The sequence below is a fragment of the Macaca fascicularis genome, chromosome 13, assembly GCF_037993035.2.
Source record: "Macaca fascicularis isolate 582-1 chromosome 13, T2T-MFA8v1.1".
NCBI lineage: Eukaryota > Metazoa > Chordata > Mammalia > Primates > Cercopithecidae > Macaca > Macaca fascicularis.
This window is the reverse complement of record NC_088387.1, coordinates 104,667,127-104,686,924: the sequence shown is the minus strand read 5'-3', so window position 1 is coordinate 104,686,924 and position 19,798 is coordinate 104,667,127. Positions and strand designations below refer to the sequence as shown.

The following is a 19,798-nucleotide window of genomic DNA, read 5'->3' as shown; positions in this document are numbered from 1 at the left end:
GTATTATAACTTATAAATAAATTTTTTTGCATATTATTTGTCCCTCTCATTGGGTCATTGGTTTGTACAGGAAATAAGCCGTTTGTTTTTCATCTCCATATCCTGATACATAACATGGTTTCTGCATATAGTCCACACTTTTTATTCATTTGTAAGGAGCAAGAGAGGAAAACAATTGTCTTCACTTTTTGCAGTAACTAGTTGTAATTATAGAGTGTGTTTAATTTTGCATCTCTGCTTTCTCCACTTAGCATATCATATGTAATTTGCCATGTTTCAACATTGCATTCACAATTTTATGTTCCATTGAGTTAATGTGCCATAATTTACTATCCATTTCCCTAGTGGGAAATGGTTATAGTGCTAGAGTTTCTACTATTATTAAAATGAAAATGCAATAAATATGTGTCTGTATGTAACTTTTTCCTCTTGGGTTATTTCTTTAAGATGCCTTCCCCTGGAATCAAAAGTTTATGTTTAATTATTTATTTCTAGTGTTTTCTAGTGGGTTATATTAATATACAATTTTGCTGTATTTGATTATTTGTGGGTATAAACTTGGCCATTGATATTTAATCTTTTGTTCATATTCTACTGATGTTCATTGCTCAGCCTGCTAGCATAATCTTCTTCCCATTTATTTTTAAGCAACCTCAATACTTAAAAGACACATGTGTTGAATATGTAGTCCCATGTTGTTATTTTTACTTTTTCTGTTTTTTTAGATTCTCTAAACTGTGAATCTTTATGTAGTTATATCTATCAGTCTTTTCTTTTATAGTTTCTGCCTTTGCTTTTATTTAGAGGTCCATCTTGACCTTAATAATCAGGTTAAACATACTTCTGTCAGTTTACTATTTGTGGTATGAATTATCTATTCATACTGTTTGATCATTTCTGTCTTCTGTCTATGGTGTTTTCCTTAATCATTGGTATTTGCTTTACATATAAATACAGTCATGCATCACTTAATGACAGAAACATGTTCTGAGAATTGTATCATTGTGCAAACATCATAGAGTGTCCTTACACATGCCTAGACGGCATAGCCTACTACACACCTGCCTATAGGCTACAGGCTGCAAGCCTGTACAGTAGGTTACTGTACTGAGTACTGTAGGCAGTTGTAACACAATAGTATTTGTATATTTAAATATATCTAAACATGGAAAATGTACAGTAAAAATAGATTATACTCTTATGGGACCACCATCATATATATATAGTCCATTGTTGACTGAACCATCACTCTGAGGCACATGACATTATATCCACACACATAGCTATTAACCTTTTGGCTATATTTTCGGTTTCTGATAGTTTTCTTTGATAATTTTTATATTGAACTTTTGATTCCAAATGTTAATGATTTTTTAAAAGATGGCATATGGTATGGTTCTTACTTTTTTTATTAAATTGCTATCAAGAGGTGATTATGTCACTTATAAATTATATTTCCTCTATTTCCCCCTTGTTCTGAAAAGCTTTCTTGATCACTATTAAGTGAGTCTGTATAGCTGGATCTATTTCTAGACTCTCCATTCTGTTATGCTGATCTATATGTCTATTTTTGTGCCTGAAAATTCTGCATGTATTTGAGGAGACCTTAAATGTCCTCTTTTGAGTCTTTGTTTCTCCAAGCTAAACATTCCCTGTTCTTTCAATGGCTACTCTTGTATTTAGCATCCAAGTCCTTTCTCATGCCCCTGGGGACCAGGGGCAGGCAATTGTGAGATAACTGACCAAGCCTCAGGGGACTCCAGAGTTCCCTAACTTGGGGAAAAAAATGTTACATAAAGGCAGCACCCAGGTGAAAAATGGAGACCAATGAGCTCTTATGTGGAAATAATAGTTTTATTCACAGAAAAGTACTTTCTTGTTTCTCATCTCTAATCTGACAGAATAGTTTACAATGGCTAAGGGCCTGTCAGGGTTGAAATCCCAACTCCACCATTTTCTTGTTGTGTGACCTTCTCTGTAAGCCTCATTCACCCCAACTGTAATGTGATTATATAATGGTATCTACTTCATAAAACTGTTGTAAAGAAGTGAGGTAATCCATGAGCACATAGTGAGCACTTGATCATATAACTGTTGTTATTACTGCTAAAATATCAGTCATATAGATTTATTATTTTATTTAACATTTTGAGGTAGTTATTAATATACACAATTTAATGCTGAATGAACAGGATAAGAAAAACTCAGTAACTTTCCCTCCCTAGCTAGTAGACATGCTCTAGCAAGTATCTCACCTTGTTTGTCTAATGAGAAGGCCCGGTCTTTGCTGCAGACAACACAACTCCACTGTATGTTGGAAGGCACTGATAACTGGCTCTTTGGATTCTGCCATGGTTACTAGGTGAAGCTGTAAATTCTTAGACAAAGGCAAATGTGAGGTTCAAACGTAGGATTGTTTTTAGGTTTTCTTTTGGTTTCAACATGCAGGGGCATTAAGTTAACGGGGAGACACAATATGGTTTCATCCTTATTTGCAAATTAGCTGATGTAGAAACATATCCCTTCAAACTAAGTATCACTTCACATAACTACTCCAAGTGACAGGAACACAGGCCCAGAGGCATTTGTCATCTCCACAGGGTGCCAGAGGAAGCAGCACTTCCTCTCCTTCAGCACAGGCTACCTATGCTCTCAGAAGGCCCACGGCTGGGAGGGAGGCAGGTGGAGAAGGCCATACAACTGCCAAGTCAAACACACCGGAAGGTCTAATTTTAGTCTCCCTAGCCTTGGCATTGTCCCTCTCAGCAAAGATATTTTTCATGCACCACAATAAAGTGCTTTGTTCCAGCCTTGCTGGATACTTCACAAAGACCCAGCAAGGACAGGGTAAGCCTAAATCAGAGCTGGAAACACATCAAAGACAGGGACCTCACAGGAGAGGGTCAGCATTCCTCTCGCAACCTTTGGTAAACATGTTCTTTCCATCCAGCTCCCAAAACCCTAAAAAGGGACACTTGGTTGTGCTTCTCCTTCTACGCAACTCCTCTTCCTCCAGCTTCTTTTTTATGAATCTTCTGTTGGCTCCTCATCAACAAGTGTGTTTTCTCCTTCATGCCAGGGATTTGAAAACCTACTCCCTCTTTTTGTCCCTGCCTAACAAAGCCCCCTTCTTTCTTTCTTTCTTTTGTTTTTTGAGATGGAGTCTCGCTCTGTCGCCCAGGCTGGAGTGCAGTGGTGCAATCTCGGCTCACTGCAAGCTCCGCCTCCCGGGTTCACGCCATTCTCCTGCCTCAGCCTCCCAAGTAACTGGGACTACAGATGCCCGCCACCACGCCCGGCTAATTTTTTGTATTTTTAGTAGCGACGGGGTTTCACTGTGTTAGCCAGGATGGTCTCGATCTCTTGACCTCGTGATCCGCCCGCCTTGGCCTCCCAAAGTGCTGGGATTACAGGCGTGAGCCACCGCTCCCAGCCACAAAGTCCATTTTTTTCTATATAGTCTGGGTCTTGTTTTCTTTTCTGACATTGCCTGGAAACTGCACTAGATTAAGAGTGAGAAACAATTTTACAATTTGCAAACTGCCTCCAGGGTTTGTTCTTACAATGACCTGGCAAATTCGTTGAGGCAGAAACTTTCACAGAACTTGTATAGATGAGAAAACTGAAGTTCAAAGAGGACACAGACTTTTTGCAAAGGTCACACAGGAAAACACTGGCAAAGCTGAGACTGAAACCTAACTCTGGTGCTTTAGGAAAGGTGTGGTCCAATGAACTTAATCAAAGCACAGAAAACCCACACAGGCCTTTGGGAGGGGCCTGGGATGAAAGAATCCTGGAAAGGGAACTCTTGTGGTGCTTTCAGTTAGAGCCACTCCCTTTACAAACAATGAATTAACAGCAGTATTTTAGGATTCACAGGTAGGTCAAAGACCTTTAGTTCTGAGGCTCATTCCGTTTAGCTCTGGGTGAAGTGATGAATGTGGAGGAGAATCTCAGGGGAGCCCTGAGCTGACATCTCAGCACCTTGGAGAAGTTGTGATTGGGAGACACAGCGCTGAGAGTCAGAGTCCCTGACCATCAGAATCTACTGTCACCAGACCTCTCTGAGGCTCAGTTTTGTCTTCTGTAAGATTGAGGCTAACAATGCCAAGGTTTACGTAAGATGTGAGATAGGAGAGAGCTTTGTAAATGCTAAAGCACTATCCGTTACAATGACTTATATTCAAATTCAAAAAATAGAAAATTCAGAAATTCCATAGATCACCACTTCTGGGTACCTATGGTTGGATCTAGAGTTGTCCAATGAAGTCCAGAAAGGAATCTACCCAAAGGACAAAGTAAAGATCCAAGAAGCCTTTGGGAACATTAACATCTCTAGTCAACCTTATCTGCTGCCTTTCCAGGAAATAAGGAAATGATTTCCCTGAAGGTAAAACCCACCATTCTGGGACCTCAACCTGAAACTGTTGACCACAAAACCAGCTAATATCCTCGGAAAGTTTTCCAGGCCTCCCAAAGGCCTGTGTGAGTTTTCTGTGCTTTGATTGGTTCATGGGACCACACCTTTCCCTCAAGCACCAGAGCTAAGTTTCAGTCCAAATTCTGCCAGTGTTTTCCCGTGTGACTTTTGCAAAACTCTGTGTCCTCTTTGAACTTCAGTTTTCTCATCTATACAAGTTCTATGAAGGTTTCTGCCTCACCTAATTCACCAGGTCATTGTAAGAACAAACCCTGGAGGCAGTTTGCAAATTGTAAAAGTGCTTCTCACTCTTAATCTAGTGCATTTTACAAGCTGCATCAGGAAAGAAAATGAAACACAGAAGCTATAGAAAGAAGTGGGCTTTGTTAGAATTTTATTAGTTTGGTGAATGAAAGACACTTTGTGCATTTATTTGTTTGCTGAAATAAAAACATTTGCACATATTTCTGCTTATAAATGTTATATGCTCATTATAAAGAGTTCAGAAAGATATTAATGAGAGAGTGAAAAGCCACCATTATACCACCAGCAGTTATAACCACTGTTAAGATTTTGATATAAATTATGAACTGATCAAACTTCCTGTGCACACAAGCTTAAGCAAGTGTGTGTATAAAGCAAAAGCAAGTGGTGCTACACTTACTGTTTTGTGACCTGCATTTTTCACTTAACAATTTATTACAATATTATCTCTCCTTTTTTCTTTCATTTTTATTCCTAGAGTGCTGCTTATGTTAATCGTATTCCTCAGATCATGGCTCAATATCAACATTGTTTATATAAAGTCCTCCTTGTGTTTTCTCATATAGTTTAATTTACCCTTTGTTTGCTATACTCACTTACATTCCCTTCCTCCATTATATTGTATTTAATGTATGTCCTCAGGTAACGGTTTATTCTTGAAAATATACAGTTTATTTGTATATTTATGTGTTTTCACTTAAATAAATGACATTGAGTCAATATCCTCCCATATCAATCAATGCAGGTATACATTATCACTTTTAATGGCTTCATAATTTCCATTCGTTGCTCTAAAAAAATTTATTTAGCCAGTTTCCTGTGATGGACCTTTAGGTAGTTCTTAAAAGTGGCTTTTAAAAATGGTTTTAAACAATGCTGGGGTAAACACCCTTTGTATGTATGTCTCAGCAGGCTTGTGTCATTATTTCCTTGAGATAATTTCGAGGGACCACTTTTTAAAATATTCTTTACCCAATCTCTCAAAGAAACTTTGTTACTGATTTCCTAGAAAGAAGCATGTTCTCTCTCCCTCATGACACTGCTTTTCTCTCCTAATGGCACTTAGTGCAGTCATCTTTAAGCTTCATTGCATAGGTTATCTCTTATCACTCAACTGATAAGCTCTAGCTGTTAATGGGAGGGATTACATAGTAATTAATTAATTCAACAACATTTCCTGGGTATCTGTTCAGCAGTGGGCTCTGAACTAGTGCTGAGGTGAACCAGACAATCACCCACCCTTGAGGAACCCCCATCTGTGAGATGGGAGACACGGAATACAGATACTACTGTGGCAGGTGATGCAGTAACAGCAGTTGTGCAATGTGCAAAAGAAGAAGTAGCCAGACAGTGAAGTCACTGAAAATGAGGTGCCTCCTCTATATCTTGAAATATCAGGGGGAGTTCACTAGAGAACCAACGTGTAGCTAATGAGAACTGCCCTCAGAGCAAAAGGAACAGCAAAAGGAAACACAGAGAAGTTTGGCATGATATTAGGAAGTTGGAGCATAGGTGAGAACATGAGGAGAGAGGAAACTGAAGAGGTACCAGGAGGGGTGAAGGGAGGCTGGAAGGAAAGATAGGCCCAAGTGCACAGGTCTGGGAAGCCATGCTGACAGTTGGAATTCAGAGTGAGGATAATGAGAGACCACTGAAGGGTTTAAGCAGGGCAGTGACATGATTGGGTTTTGTGTTTTAGAAAGGTTATTCCAGCTGTGATAGTATGGAAGATATAATTCAGGAGGGCAAGACTGTAGATAGGGAAGCAAGTTAGAAAGTTATTCTACTACTCAAAGTGATAGGATAATGGCCTGAACCAAAGTATTGGCAACAGAGAAAAGTAAATGGAATCAAGAGTTAAAAAGTAGAATCTACCAACTTCTTAACTTGTTGATAGGTTACATATAGAAACATGAAATAGAGAAGTTCAGAATGATGCCCAGACTCTGCATGGAACCTTGGGAAGATGGCAGGGCCACTTACTCAGAGAGGAACAAAGAATAAAAGGATGTTTTAGGAGAAAAAGGAGGACCAATTCATGTTTGCATAGTATGTGGAGTTTGATGTGGTTGTAGAATACAGTGGTGGAAGTGTCTAGCAGGCAGATAAATACATTATCTAGTATTCCCAATTTTTTTTTAGGATCTCCCCTAAAGACCTGGAAAGACCTGTCCTAAAGAAAAATTTGGGAATCATATGATGATACTGAGTAAAAGTTTGCTGAATAAATGAATGATTTGACTCATTTTCAGCTCATGTTTCCTTCAACTAGAACATTTTACTTCTATAAAGTCACCTTCATACGAGAATTTCAAAGTTGTTTTTAAGACTAAATAACATGAATTAAAGTATCTTTTTAGAATTACTGTAGAGATAACAACTTAGGAACATGGTGAGTGCAAATGGATCTCAGAGAGGAAAGAGCACCAACCTGATAGTCAGAAGATGAGTGAGTTGGCAGTTGACTACTATTGGTGGACACTGGTGCATGCCACTCACCCCCTCCCCCAAATATTCAAGTTCTCTGAATGCAAAGACAGGGGTTGCATTCCTGATGATGAAGGCCTAACCCTATGACAGGGAATGTGCAGGTGAAGCGGGACACTCCAGGTCTGCTCTTCTCTCTCGGCAGCTCCCTGCTGTTCTCAGATAAGGGTCACAGTGCCTCCCCACTGGGACTTGGCAGCACAACCTAGAACACAATCTGTTGGACAGAAGGCTGTGATTATTAATGAAAGCATTTCCTCTGTTACCTCACAGAACTAAGTGAGGTTCTAACACTGCCAAAGATGGCCCATTTCCTTTCATAGAAACCAGTTCTCAGAAATACATAGAACGGTCAGAGACAGGACACATAGGGAAGTAAAAATAAGATGCAGAAAAGTGGTGACTGCTTGAAACACTCCCAGATGAAAGGTTACCAGCTATTAATCAGCTCACACTTCTGTTCGGTGGGTGAGCAAGAAATTGGATGGAAACTTCTCTCAATGGTCGATGCTTAGTTGGGGCTGTGAGGTCATCAGATGACTTTCCTCAGTCAAGTCAGATATGATGCACTTTTATGTAAAGGAAGGAGAATCAAAAAGGCCACAGTAAAATTCCCTGTGTTTCACAATTTGTGTACTTCTGTTTACATGTGCCAGGTTTGGTGTCATGTATTGAGGTTAGGATGACTCCTGCTGTCTAGGCCTGAGTCTTGAACTGTCCCCTTCTCCATCTTCTGGAGCAGCCCAGTTGGCTGGGTCCTGTGATGAGGATAATAATAGTTACTGTTTTTTGGACACCTGCCTCATAGAAGGCACTGTTGGAAAAAAATCAGCATTATCTCATTTATCCTCCCAACAACGCTTTGAGCAAATAACATTATTTTCACTTGAAAAATGGGGAGATTGAGGTTCCAGTGGGCTAATTAACTTATCAAAATTCATGCACCTTGTATTAAGCAGGAGCATCATTTGACCCCAGGTCTGACTCCAGCACACAGTTTTTTTTCCCTACTGTGCTAAGTCCAGTTGAAAATAAAAGAGACATCAGAACCTGACAAAAAGAAGGAAACTCACAAAATGGGATACAAGGGAAACTGAGTCTGAGTAGAAACTTTTCCAAAGTCATAGACTAGCATCTGGGTATCAAGTTTGGCTTGGGTCTAAGTCATACTTCCCGGGCACTCAGGAAATGTTCTTTGTGCCTTGGAAAGGAGGAAGAAGATGGCAGTTGCATCTGATGCCCAAGGGCTGATTATGCCATTTTGACCCTTTGCAGATCGGAGCCCCTGGGCATCTGGCCCCCAAGTTTCCAGGTGGGTTTTAGCTTGAGACCACCTAGTGAGAGCCAAGACCAATGTCCGCTGGCAGCACCTAGCCTAGAGTCAGGGATATACCATTTGGCCAAGACTCCAGAGCCACTTCAGGCTCTCAGCCCCTGCCCTGTAGAAAGACAGCTCAGGTGGGAACTTCACTGGGAGCAGCTGGGGCAAACCTACGGAGGAAGTCCATTGCTCACACCCTACTCAAATGAGAAGACGTGATTCTGTAGGGCTTAGGACCTTCAGCCTGTCTCCATACCCAAGGATCAGAGGCCTGGGCACTGCAGCAGGCATGAGTCTTATTGTTGAGACTTGGTAGCCAGGGTAGGGCTAGGCTCTGTTACTAACTCGCTAATTCTGGCATAAGTCCCCTAGCCTCCTTGGGCCTCCTCTGGAAAACAAAGAGGTTGGATCAGATGATTGATCCCTGGGGCCCACTTCTGCTTTCACCTTCAGGTGTTTATTATACTTTGGCAAAGAGAACTCTTGTTACTCGCCCTAACATTGCTACTGCCACTGCTGTCAAAATATTTTACCTCACTTATTACATATCAAAAAAATACTTTTGCCTTATCTTGAGTCCCCAGGGATGCAGTCTGTGGCCCCCACCTGTTTCATGCTTACGGGGTGAAACCTCAGCTATAATTCCATGAGATTCAGGTTTTGAGGTAATGTCATCAGAGGATGCTGTAAGAAAGGATTTATCTTCTTTCCAGAAGCTGCTTTGGTCCCCAGACACAGCATGAAATGCCAGCTTGTGGTCCACACCCTCCCTGCCCACTGGGAAATGCTGCTGGGGGCTTGTGAGTACTTGGCCTCTGGAGGACGAAGAAGAGGGGAACAGAAAGAACCATAGTGTCAGATATTTGGCTTTATTATTTAAAAAAAACAAAAAAACAAAAAAACCCATACAATATGCTGGTCAATTTTGAAGCATGGTTTCCAAGGCTGTTTTTAACAGTCTCTGGAAACTAGCAATCTGATGTCAGTTGTTTATAGGATCCAAGCGGGTGGTGCTGGGGGTTGTTTCAACATCCTTGCACAGAGATAAACATGGGTAGTGTCTTACAGGCTTTGAGTGTTAGACACAGGGACAGCATGCTGTGGGGGTGGGGAGTGGGGGACACCCATCCATATTGGGGGATGGGCTTCTCATCCCAGCTCTGCCATCAGCTGCCCATGTGATCTGGGAAAATTCATCACCTTCCTGAGCCTCAAACTCTCCAACCTAAAACCAAAGGGCTTAAAGCAGAGGAGCCCACAGGCAAATCTTTTCAAGCTTTGGTCTTCCCTTGTGTGATCTTGGAAATCTTTTTTTTTTTTTGAGGTAGAATTTCACTCTTGTCACCCAGGCTGGAGTGCAATGGTGCGATCTTGGCTCACTGCAACCTTCACCTCCCTGGTTCAGGCAATTCTCCTGTCTCAGCCTCCCGAGTAGCTGGGATTACAGGTGCCTACCACCACACCTGGCTAATTTTTATATTTTCAGTAGAGACAGGGTTTCACCATGTTGGCCAGGCTGGTCTCAAACTCCTGGCCTCAGGTGATCTGCCCACCTCAGCCTCCCAAAGCGCTGGGATTACAGGCATAAGCCACTGCGCCCAGCCAATTTTGGAATTCTTAATGCTAGTCCCCAGTACAAGGATCTTGAAACCACATCAGGAATGCCAGACAGGGAAAGTGAGGAATCAGGGAAACCTTGGGTTATGTCTGTGCTGGTTTGGGGTATACTCCTTAGATCATGTACTTCGATTTTTATTCATGCTTTCCAGCAGCATTTCCCGAGTTGACTCATGATCATATTCCCCTGAATTGCTTGTTAAATGTACAGATTTCCCTACAAGGGATCAACCCACTAAGCTGTATTTTTAAGGAAGAACCAAGGGTGATTCTTGTATTCAGACAAGTTTAGGAAAGACTGCTTAAGAGTTTTCACCTGGGGACCAGTGACAGGTGAAGGTGCCTGATTTGGTCAGTATTTGTCTATTTGTCTGTCCTCTGTGCTCTGTAGCTCTCTGCTTTGAGTATTCATTTCATCATGCTTCATATTCCAAGACTTGTATATGTCTCCGGCACCCAGGTTTGAGCCCTTTAAGATTGGTAGCACATTTTTTGTTTATATCCCACCTTACCTAGCACAGAACTTTTCTCCTAGAAGATTCTTACAAACATCTGCCAAACTTAGTTGTGCAGAGTTTTCTACCTGATTCCATCAAGTTAATTATGCCATGGGTCATTAATGACCCCAAACCACAATATCAAATACAAGGAAAAGAGGAGAGTAGTAAGAGTTGGCAGAGAAGTATCATGGAGAAAACAGGATTGGAATGGAGCCTTGCAGCAGGAGCAAGGTTTAGATAGATGGGGAAAAAAAGCGCAACGGGCATTCCAGGTGGGAGTCTGAACATGAGAAGGCCAGTCTCTACAAAGGCCATTGTTTCAGGATATGAGTGAAGAGCCTAGGGCCCAAAGAAAAGATTTATTCAAGACTGACCCAAGTAATCTGTCACTGACCAGCCCATTGCAGCCTCTTTCCATACTTGCATAACATGCAGGTCTCCAACCTGGGTCCCTAAAGCCCTTTCTTCCTTTGCTCTGGGCCCTATTTCAAAGGTTGTTTTCCCACTCCTGTGTTTATCCTGCTATGTATTTGCACATGTAGTGGGACCGCTCCATTTTAGCCACTCAGTCTTTATTTAAATGAATCTTGCTAAGATTCAGCCAGGCTGATTGCTAGATTACCTGGGAGGAGCTGGGTATGCAGTTCTGTGTGCCTCTTCTTATTCAACAGGCCCTGGTATGTCCTGGAAGACTGGATTTAGATACAGTGAGTAAGAGACAAGCTGAGGGCAACACACACACACACACACACCCCACACACACACATATATTTTATTTTTATATATATATATATAGTTGACATTGTTGTTTAAATCCTCTTTAATACCTATAGGGCTTATGGAAAAAAGATGCTCATGGGTGCTTCTTGGCTCCCTCGTAGGCCCTTTCCTCATCCACAAAGTTCTCCGATCTTCTTCTAAGAGCATTCTTAAATCCTCTGCCTCTTCTGCTCTGGAACCTGCTATCAAGACAGGGAAGGAAATGGATGAGAGATGAGCAAAACTCAAGACAGGAAAACTACTTCCCCAGTTGGGAAGTAGTTGCAGTATCCTTGAGATGATCCCGCAAGTGAGAGAAGACGATGTCCTCTATTAGGAAAGCAGCGGGGTGCGAGAGAACTGCATGCATTCTTCGCTAAGCCCTTACTAGCTGGTTTAGCTAGGGTAAATTACTTAATCTCTCTAGCCTTCAAAGTTCTCATCAGTGAAAAGGAAACAATCGTAATCTCTTTTTTACAGAGTTTAAAAAAATGCTTTTTTTAATGCTATAAAAAAAGGGGGTCAATAGTTTATATGGGTCAATGTTGTTGCACAAAAGCCTTTCATAAATTAGTGTACAAAAGTGCCCATCTTCTCTGGGCATCATTTGCCATTAAGTGAAGCTGCACTTTCATCCACAAGGGCTCTATCATTTGAAGTTCTCTTGTCCATCAAAGCCCTTCCACCAGTCCTGTTTTGTGCCTAGCACTGAACTTCTCTCTATGACAACACAAGCAGTAAGAAATTCTTTTGGTTTGGGGATGGGCTGGCTTTAATATTATAGCTTGAAACCCCAGCTTAAAAGTAATACACTCCAGTTTCTGTCCCCTCCCTTCTTCGGTAACAAACACTTAAATGCTGATGGGTTCTCAGGTCAAGAATCCACAAAGCCCGCATGTGTTGAGACAAGCCAATAGGAAGTCTGACTCATTTTCATATTTACAAAACTTATGTGGCAAATCAGTGAACGATAGAGTTAGAAAGGCCTTAAAGATCATCTGGTCCAACTCCTCATTTTTTAAATGGGGAAATGGAGTAACTAGGAAAGAAAGGATCTTGGCCAAGATCGCAGAGTAAGTTAGAGACAGAGCCAGCCTGCTTCCCCCTCACATGGTGTAGGGGAATCTTTTTATTGGAAATGTGCTAAAATGTACTGTTTGTGCTCTTTCTGTTATGTTGGTCCCGTAATGAAAGATACTGCTTGACCCATATCACTGCAGCCTAGAGCAGAAGGACCATAGGTGGAGAGTATTAATCTAACTGCATTTTCATTCATTTATCACACATTACTAAAACCCACCTTTATGTCAGTTACTGAAGATACTGAGATAAAAGACATGGGTCCCACCTGCAAGGTCTTCAAAATTTAATGATGAAGACAAACTCCAAGGTGGGGGGGGTGGCGCTGAATATTTTCCATGCAGTTAAGTGAAATATTTATCCCATCTGCCAACTGCATTTTATATTTATACTTGTGAATGCATTGACTCTCCTTCATATATAGATTATGAGACATTTTCTCAGGAAAAAAAACATACCAAATATCTCGGACCCTTTATTCATGTCCTCAAGAAATATTATTTGAGCACCTAATAGGAGTTACCAAGAGGCAAAAATAAATAAATAATAGTCCTCTCTCTCAAGAAACTGTAATAACAATCCAGTAGAGAAATACGTAATGATCATGGAAGCTTTTATAAGGAAAGGGAGATACCTAAGAGAATGGGTGCCTAAGTTTGCCATGGAGAGTCCACAAAAGTTTCATGGAGGAGGTGGTGTATAAATTGAGACTACTTAAAGAAGGGGAAGAAGTCTGCTGAGCAGAAAACAGGGGAAAGTCATTCTAGGAGAAGAGAACAGCATATGCAGAGCCATGGAAGTGTGGAAGCATGCAATCCTGAAACCTATGATAGTTCATAATCACTGACACATGAGAAAAGACAGATTGGCAGAAAATGAGGATATAAGTAGGCAGGACCTGAGCCACGCTAAGGAGATGAGGTTGCATCATGGAGACTAAGGAGAAGTACAGAGGGTTTTCGAGAGTAGATCAATGAGGTTTGTATTCTGGAAATACACTCAGGCAGCTTGCAGAGGGAGGGTGGCTGGAGTCAGGTAGCCCAGTGGGGAGGCCAATCTTTAATCCAGGCAAGACCTGATGAGGCCTATGAGGGCAGAGGCAATGCCATTCTGAGCCAGGCCAGAACCTGACTTTCTGTATGATTCAACCATTGCCAGACACACCTGACTGATGGTGCAGACCCATACAAGAAGCATGAAGTTATGCACTTGAGTCTCCAAACTGTGATTCACGGTTCTGACATTATTTCCTGTGTGTGTAATAGACCACCCTCTCCCAAGTCAGCTGGAACAGTGTAAGACATCACAAGTGACCCATGGAGAAGCCAAGCCTCCTTGCCTGACAAAGAAGCTGATACGTCGTCGAACTTATAAAGGCACTTGGGGGAGGTGGTTTTTAATACGAAAGTCACTTCTGAGCTTGTGGTTTGGTAAATTTAAGTCTTTTCCAAACGAGGCAGCCAGGATGGCAAAATGATCATTTTTCATCCCTTCTAAGCACTGATTCAGTTATCTGAAACCTTCCTGTTTTGCTCTTCCTGTTCCTTCTCCTGAAATGCCTTTCATCCACCAGCCTGTCTATGTTTGGACATTGGAGTCTTATAGATCCAGGTTCAAATTCTAGCTCTGCCATGCATTAATTATATGCTCTTATACAAGTTACCATAAGTGTTCTGAGCCTCAGGGAGCTCCCCTAATCCTGATTACTCAGTGATTGCTGAGCAGGAGATGAAGTTTGTGAGGTGTTCCATTAAGTGCCTTCTCCCTCTCCAGCACTCAATATTAAGTAGCTATTTTTCTTAGGTGAGATTCTAGTTTAAGAATGAAGGTTTGTAATTCTCTACCAAAAAAACCACAGTGAAGTACTGAAAGTTTTCGCAAGACATCTTTTGATTTTCAGGATAACCATGAATTAGAGTTTTCTTACCCACATTAAGTAAACCTGACACCTGAGTACCCACTTGATTTCCACACCCAGCTATGGAATTCCACAGTAACTTATAATTAAGAGACAGTTGCTAATAAGAGACGTGGAACTTGAAATTCAGAGAAATAATTAGAGAAACACCGTGACAAAGGGCAGAGTTGCTGATACTGGGCTCTTTCCTCATGCTGAAGAGTTTGGAGGGTAAACGGCCATCTTAATGGTATCATCTGACTGCATTTTGTGCTGCTGAGATCGTGCTGACTGGAAATTTCCCTGGAAGTAGCAAGGGTGGTTTAGTTTCATTGCAGTGAAAGAATTGGCCAATGTTGGGGCAAGTTACTGACAATGGGTGTGGAATCTGTTTTAGAAGAAGGTAAAAAATAATAACAATAAAGTATGCGATGAGATTACCCCTTCCGGGCTATTGCAAGTGTAGACGTGCCTGCAGCCTGAAAGAGAGTTTGTTTCAACCACAATGAAGGACTGGGTTCACTTGGGTGATTCTTCAACCCTAACTCAGTCTCTTCTAACTGGATTTGAAAGATCTTCTGGCACTTTCCTGTTTCTGGAAATTTTCCAATTTTCAAGTTTAACTTGACTTTTTAAATCAACCTGGAGTTAATTTATGTTTTAATTCTTTTATTATTATTATTAGCAATAGTTTTATTGTTTATTATTTATTATAAAGCAACATTAAAGAGAAAATTTTAAAATTATCTTTAATTTTCCTGAACAGTTACATTAATTTTGGAATTTTTTGGCCTTTGTTTACCTACTTATTTCTTAATTAGCCATCACAATGAATCTGAAAGAGCTTTATTATTATGTCTGCTTATAAAGTTTAAGATAATGCAGTTGATTAATGTTGCCCTAAGTAACACATATAGTAAGTGGCCAAATCAGGAAGAAAAATCAGGAATTATCTCAAGCCTGCTCTGTCTCCCTACTCCCTGCTGTGATGTTGGCCACACAACCTGGTGCTTAATGGATATAGGTAACATTATCTTATGCACTATTACTTTAACTCAAAATCAGAAATAATAGCAGTCTGGAATAATATCAACAAAAACTCCCCAGACAATCCCTAGAAGAAAATCATCAAGATTTTGTCAACTCTGAAGACAATATTGTAGGAAGTATCTAATTATGAGAGGAGAAACAGAGAATTAATGTGACTAATAGAAATGAGCTGTTTTTATTGGGGGAAAAAAGCTCCAACTTGAACTAGACCAACTGAGACTCCTTAATATTGCTGATCAGATATTCCAAGCCACTTATTGATCATTTAGTTATAAAGTCTTCTCATTGTTCTTGTCAGTAATCCCATTGAGTATCCCATTAAACTAAATGTAGAGTTAAACACCTGGAAAACAAGGGTTCATAAAGTGTAATTTGTAGAAGGAAAAGAAAAACAACTTCCATATGCTTACTATGAATAGCATAAATAGGGATGGTTGCCTTCCATTTAGGAGTCAACACCATATGAAAGATGACACAATGAGGTGAAGAGTGAACCCTACAGCGCTTGGAACTGTCAGAAGAGTCTATTTCACTCGTATATTTTCTAGAATACCAAGTAGAAGGAGGCAGACTTGGGGAGATATGGATCAGCCACACTGGAGGGAGTTCCAACCATGGGACTGCTCAGAACTCTAGCTTGGCTCCTAACCAAGTTTGAAATGATCACAGCCACAGCGCTAATTGAATTAATTTGCTTTTCTTCAGGCAGGATGGGGAAGCAGAATAGCAAACTGGCCCCCGAAGTGATGGAGGACCTGGTGAAAAGCACAGAATTTAATGAGCATGAACTCAAGCAGTGGTACAAAGGATTTCTCAAGGACTGTCCAAGCGGGAGGCTGAATCTTGAGGAATTTCAGCAGCTCTATGTGAAGGTAAGTTGTTTTTCAACCTTATTTTTATTCCTTAGGCCAGAACTATGGCCTTCATGAAATGTACCCTCACATGGAATTATAACTCTAAGTAGCCAGTTTGTTTCAACTGGCTGTTTTCCATTCAGAAAGAAAAATTAACATTTAAAAATGCAAATGTATATATGTTGTTCCCAAAATAAGCAATTTCTGAACAAAAAGAGTAATTGTTAAATCAAAGCGCTGAATAGAGCTCAAGGAATGACAGCATCTGGTGAAAGAACCATAAAAAGCTCAGAGAAGAGTGTTTACTGATAATTATTGACAGTTTACTAATTACAACATTGTTTGTCCTGTTAAAGGTAGGTGTACTTCTCCCAGTTAAAGAAAAAGTACACAAGATGGCTTTTTTTCTCTCTTTTTTTAACCAAAAAAGATGCTCCTGTATCCAGATAAGAACCCAGATTCCCACAACAGCACATTTAGAAAGGGGGAGGTGGGGTGTAGCATACCTCTGGGCAGCAATGTCTACAACATGGACTCATAACTCAACACCGTACACTGCTCAGAAACTAACCTTTCCCTGAACATTACACAGAACAGTCCCATAAATGGTACAATTTCTACTGCAGTAGTATTGTTTTGGCTTGTCTGAGTCTACAAGTTGTATTGGTTCTAGACTGGGCTGATCTAAGACATTCCATTTCATGTATACTTATGTAATGTTACACAAGTAAAAGAAATACATTTTTAAAACTTTTTGTGATTAAAACACCAAATAGAAAAATATTGCTTTATATCATTTAATTAGCAAATGTTGATTTGAGCAATATTGAATCACCCAGATGTATAAATGTGTATGTGAAATGATTATATAAAATATTAAGCATTATCGTTACCTCCTGAAACCGAACATTTCCCATAACCTATGATCCAGCAATTCCATTCTTGTACTGTACAAGAAGGGGCATGTGTAGGAATGCTCATAGCTGCACTATTAACAATGGCAAAACTGGGAAACAACCCAAGTGCCCATCAAAGGGAAAGTGGAAAATAAACAGTGGTATATTTGAACAATATAACATTATACAGCAGTCAAAATAGTTGAACTGCAGCAACACTAAGACATTAAAAAAGCAAGTCTCAAAAGATTCTAAAGTAAATACAAATTTTTAAAAATACACTTTACAGGATTACCAATAAATGCAATAAAATCATATAAAAAGGAAAGCAGGGAAGTGATGAACACAAGATTGAAATGAATAGTTACTTCAAGTGGGGAAAACCAAGGGATGGGATGGGAGTATGGCCATGTGGTTAGATATGTATTGTGTTCAAAGTCATAGCTGTTGCAATTGTTTATTGCATCATTAAAAGCTCACTAATCAGCAGAATAAATAGTGTGCATTTTTTATGATCACTGTGACATTTCTAAGAAGATCTGGGTAATCAATTATTAGCATGCCAAGACCTTTCTATTGAAGTGCTGAGAAGGTGCATCTATTACTCAATTGATGTCCATTGCTTTTGCAGAGAAACAGGATAGTATGTATTTCCTAGATAGCCATACTACTCTCCCTAGTTTTCAATGTCACATCTTCTATTTTATTACCTAGGGGCTAGTCCATGCCTTGGAACTGTCTGTATTCTCAACCCCAAGGAAAGTACAGACAAACAAGATTTGTCAAAGTCACTTTCATATCACTAAAAGCCATGCAAGCTGTCACCCGACGATTAAGAGAGCTCTGTGTGCCACATTCCTCACTATTTGTTTAAAATGAGAGAGGTATTGCCTTTGAAGAAATAGTTGAAATGCAGGAAATGAAGTATTTTATTTACACACTGGAAGTATGTAGCACTGAAAAAGCACCAGCCTCAAGGTGAGGGGTCATGTAAACATTAAGCATGCCTCAGCGTTTTATGGTACAACTGATGTATATGCACCAAAATTATCTCCCACCTCCCCATCTCACTCTTAGAGTGGGTTTTTTATTCCAGGAGGGGAATATATGACTTTCTGAACTTAGGTCTATGTTTTTGGCAACCTCTTATTCCAGCTCAGCCTGTACGCTTATATCAAATAGAAAGCAGGCAGTCTTTTTCTCCTTCTAGAGTTGTCCAAGGACAGAAAAAACCACAGCAGAAATATGCCACGTACACAGAAAAAAGAAAGGCAGATCTGATAAGCTGGAAAGGAGAAGCATGGAAAAAGATGTGGATTATGTAATAGGCCCAGAAGATGGGCTGATGAGAAAAAGCTTATTTCAATGCAAATATTCAGCAAGACACAGTCATTATCCTGGTGAATGGGCACATTCAGTGATTCCTTCTATCTTTGGTGCAGAGATTGAGACATCCTGGGATGCAACTGAGGGAGCAAAACTGACTGCAGCCTCTGCCCTCCTGTGTGTGCAGTCAGTCTGGCACATCCCCTCTTGCTACTTGACCCATTTCCCTTTCCAGGGGGAAGTCACCTCGGTTGCTAAAGAACAAGTTCTGATAAGTGTTTAAGGAGAGGCAGGATAATGGGAGTGGCTCCGCTGCAAGGCCAGGGGCCACAGTCTCCCAACTTTAGAAGCCCTTGCATCCCAAATGTGAAGGAACTCCTTCAGCAGATATATGTTTAAAAGCATTTAAAACTGAGGCTTAGAAAAATGAGGCAATTTGCCCAGCATCACAAACTGAATGTGGAACAGACTTCAAAGACAGGAATGCTGACTCCCACTGCAGCACACAGCTCTGCCTCTCCGCCAAACTCCCAGGGCAGCTCCTCATTAACCCCCTCCAGCCCATCCACCATACAGCTGCTGGAGTGAGATTTGTAAAACACAGATCTGAACATGGTCCCTCCCAGCTAGATGCAGGCTTCACTCTTTAGTCATGCAGACACAGTCACCTCATTTCAATCAATGTAAGACCCAGCGGCTAGCACAGAGCCTGCCACAGAGCAAGTATGGGTAAGCATTTCTTGCCTGAATGTAATAAGTGCTGGCTGTGTACCTCCTTCTCAGGCAGCCTGGTGATGGAGGCATATAAAAGTGACTATGGGACAGTCCTCCCTGCCCTCCTGAATTTCACAGGCAAGTTGGAAAGATGTGATTCACCACAATGTAAGCTGTAATGACAGAAATGTTTGGTGGTAGGGCAAGAGTAGAAAGCAGAGAGGTTGATTTCAAAATGGAATATTAAAACAAGAAGTTAATTAATGCAGTGATGAGATGAAAACTTTTCTATTAGCCTTTTAGAAACCAAAATGTCCCCTAGCAGATAGCTCTTTCCTTTTTCAAGCTTGCTGCCTGTTATCAGCTGAATTATATTCCCCCAAATTCATATGTTGAAGTCTTAACCCCCAATACCTCAGAATGGGACTGTATTTGCAGACAGATCCTTTACAGTGATAATAAAGTTAAATGAGGTCATGAGAGTGGGCCCTAATCCAGTGTGACGTGTCATTAGAAGAGGAAGTTTGGACACAGAGACACACACAGGGAAGGCCACGGAAAGACATAGGGAGAAGATGGCCATCATCTGCCAGCCAGAGAGAGAAGCTGCATT

The 19,798-nt window shown here is 40.7% G+C and overlaps 1 protein-coding gene across 5 annotated transcripts in view; it reads left to right on the top strand.

Moving 5' to 3' along the window:
- The window catches only part of VSNL1 (visinin like 1), a 114,743-nt gene that overhangs the window by 36,482 nt on the left and 58,463 nt on the right, over nucleotides 1-19,798 (top strand). For all 5 annotated transcript variants that reach the window (XM_065527383.1, XM_065527384.1, XM_005576506.4 and 2 more), the window contains one exon: nucleotides 16,101-16,267. In XM_065527383.1, coding sequence (XP_065383455.1) covers nucleotides 16,101-16,267 — 167 coding nt within the window. The remainder of the gene's footprint in view (nucleotides 1-16,100; nucleotides 16,268-19,798) is intronic.